The sequence below is a fragment of the Tricharina praecox genome (genome assembly GCF_024521635.1).
Source record: "Tricharina praecox strain CBS 144465 chromosome Unknown BZA05scaffold_6, whole genome shotgun sequence".
NCBI classification, from domain to species: Eukaryota; Fungi; Ascomycota; class Pezizomycetes; order Pezizales; family Pyronemataceae; genus Tricharina; species Tricharina praecox.
Window position 1 is genome coordinate 1,425,517 of NW_026250408.1, and position 3,194 is coordinate 1,428,710.

Below are 3,194 nucleotides of genomic sequence, written 5' to 3' on the forward strand. Positions count from 1 at the left end.
TCCGATCTCTTCAATATTTTTTTTTGCTGTTCCAGTTGTTGAATTATCGTGGTGATGATAGTGGTTGAGGTTGAGGTTGGAGACTCCCCCCCCTTTTTTTATTGTGGCGCAGGCCAACTTGACATAATGGGTGAGATAATGGGTTGTAGCGAACACCTGCCACCTCAAATTATGAGTGGAAAAATGGTTTTCCAATTTGTGTGGTAGCAGGATGAGATAATGGGTGCGCGAACAGGGCCTTAGGTGCTGAGGAACGCAAAAACGTGATGAGACAAAAAAGAGGTGTGATGAATCGCGTGTGGGTTTATGTTCTGTGTATGATGTGAAGAACAGGGGACGAACCCACAAGAGTCGGGACGAACAGACAAGAATAGAAACAATAGAAAAACAATCCAACGTTGGCCCTCCGCATTGGGTCTGATCCTGGTCACACCCCCGTAGCGACACTAGGATCTTTCATTCCGCCGCTCACCGCAACACAGAGGCGCCTCAACCAGTGCTCCCATACCTAGTTACACTGATGCCATCTCGCTCCTCCTGAAAGCCCCTTCGGACATTCGGCGTAGCCTCACTGCCTCACCGAGCGGCTCCGTCCTCCGCGCTGTTATTCCGCCCACGACCTTTCGGACTGACTGTCGGCGTGTTGGTCGAGGTCCGAGGAGCCGGACTGCAGTCCTGAGGTTTTGACGGACTACGTCATGAAAATAATCCGTCAAATCCGAGATTTCTGAGGCCTGCTAGTCGAATGGATAAAAGGAATATTCATATGTAAAGAGCCTCAAAATTACCAGGTGTTGACACTGCAGGCAAGGTCCTCGCAGCTCCAATCCGCCACGTGTTCAAGCCACCGCACGGACCATATGGCGCCACACTTGGCCGTCGACTGCAGTCGACCACCGTCCGTCCATCCGTCCAGTCTTAACACCTCTCAGACTGCCCCCCCAAGTCTAAGCCTCGAGCAGTCGCAGTCGCAATCATTGGTTGAGTCTGCGAATCGGCGAATCGGCGAGTCGATTGCTATTCGTTCAGACTCCAGAGTCGATTGGCAAAAAGCAATCGCTATCTACTAGTAGTGCCGTCGATCGATGGATCGGTGCTGGTGTAATACTGAAGTTGCGCTTCCCGATTTCTCTGCCACGATTGGAATTTGGGTGTGCACACTGCACACTATACTGCATACTGCACACGTCCTCGGTTGTCCATGAGTTGGGAGGCAGCAAGTATTCGCAGGAAGCCTACCTACACACATACAATCGGTTTCATGGAGTAATCAGCTTCGATGATCCGCATGATAATTATGTAGGAGCAAACACGAAAGGTGGCTACCCGTGATTCGGGGGTATGTACGGGGACAGGGCAAGGCAAGCTCCCGGAGGTGGAGAGCAGAAGACATAAAGTAACTGTGTCAATCATCAACCTCCGGTCTCCTCCTATTGTTCTCGAGGAGTTTCCGGATGTGATGGCACTGCAAGTCTGTAAATCGGCCACCACTGGATCCAAACGGCCACTGCTCCGTAGCAAGCAAGCCCTGCGGAGCCCTCCGCGATGAAATGTGTGTATTCCAGAGACTCGTCCTCGAGAACACCGACGTAGGGAACATGACGTATGTAGGGAAAATCCGGCAGGCCCAGTGGATGGTAGGTACCTTTCACCCTCCCCGCCTACGAGGGTCTCCCAGTCTGAGGTCTCGGCGTCTCGCGGATCTACTCCTACGGACTGGCCACGGCAGCTTATTATATTGCACTCCCTATCTTCTTCCTCCTTCTCCTTCTCGACGACTGGACGCCTTGTTGGCGGGCGGAGACTTCGTGTTCATTCCGTGTGGGCGGCAGGCACCTGGTACGATCACGATCACGATCCATGGGGGGGCGAGACCTCAGACGCTCGCTCACGACGGTTCGTTTGGCAGGCCGCGACGCCAGTCAGCAGAGTTGTGCGGTAGTGGACGGCGTCGGGGACGTCTTGCAAACATAATAGATACCTCACAGTCTATTCATAACCAGCACCCAGCTACCCAGTGTGTCGTGGCAACTGGCAAGGCTGGCCGCTGGCGAGACTCGAGAGAGCGTCGATCAACTTGGAAAGGCTGGCGAGAGAGAACGTTGATCGTATCGTCATGGGAAATAGCAGGCAGGCTAGGGAAACAGGAGCCTCGTCGGTTGGCCATTTGTGCATACACCTGTATGTAGCAGTATTACGAAGGGGGCGGAACTTTGAGAACCTGCCTCGAGTTAGTTATGCATGTACCTACCGTAGTACCGTAGGTATTATAGATACGGTGACAAGGTGACTCGGTGAGGTGATGCCGATGCTGATGCCGATAGTGAAGGACAGCGGGACTTGGGACGCAAGGAGTAAGACGGTAAGATGGTAAGATGTCGAAGCACGGGCGATGGACTCGGAGATGCTGCTCTACGCTAGAGTCCACTCTAGCGCGAAGGCGGTTCGGGATTGTCTTGGATTGCGGGTTTGACGACGGTACTACTCTACAGACTACCGGTATGTACCGGTGATATGTAGCAGAGGACAGTAGAGTAGATGATGGAGAGGAATCACTCCGCACTCCGCACCCCACGTAGAGTACCTAGAATAGTTGTCACACCTACAACTTTGACTTCTCGGTACTTTCTTTTTATACCCTCAAAAACAAGGTGAACTGCCGGTACCTAGCGCCCTGACAGCTGGCCCCCGGGGACAGATGAACAGATACATGCTCTAGGTGCCATGGCACCTGGGTCCTGCTGTGACGCCCGACGCCCGACGCCAATTCCTCGCGTACTCTAGGTATATCTACCGTACATCAGACGTCTAGTAATACACTGTCTCTCGTCACTCGTGAGCTTAGACTTGCAATTATTGGCTGCCACTGCCGTGGTAGATATATCATGTGGACGGACGACTTGCGTTCGAATCTCGATAAAGTAGTAAGTACTGGTATGTTGAGTATGTTGGGTATCTAAGTATGTAGAAGAGTAAAGGTATAGTAGATATAGTACAGGTAGAGTCTAGAGATATAGTATATACAAGAAAAAAACATCTAGAGTAATCGTAATCGTAAAGCCACCCATCCCATAGGTATCGTGAGTATCCACCTGCCGTCCAGCCCATTCGTCCAGCCCATCCGTCGTCAAAGTGCATGTTCCCCTTCCATCAGTTCCACCCTTCACCCTGCCACCTGCCACCTGCCAGAATCG

General features: G+C 52.2%; 1 protein-coding gene across 1 annotated transcript; it reads left to right on the plus strand.

Annotated features, from left to right (window-relative positions):
• The first annotated feature begins 1,455 nt into the window (after positions 1–1,455).
• On the plus strand, positions 1,456–2,404 carry BZA05DRAFT_391747 (uncharacterized protein). The gene has a single exon (XM_051483014.1). It carries the CDS (start codon positions 1,551–1,553, stop codon positions 2,187–2,189), a length of 639 nt encoding a protein of 212 aa, XP_051341804.1. The 5' UTR covers positions 1,456–1,550; the 3' UTR covers positions 2,190–2,404.
• The last annotated feature ends 790 nt before the right edge of the window (positions 2,405–3,194 follow it).

Coding starts and splice junctions, on each gene's coding strand:
- BZA05DRAFT_391747 (XM_051483014.1), top strand. CDS start 1,551: ATGTGTGTATTCCAGAGACTCGTCCTCGAGAACACCGACGTAGGGAAC.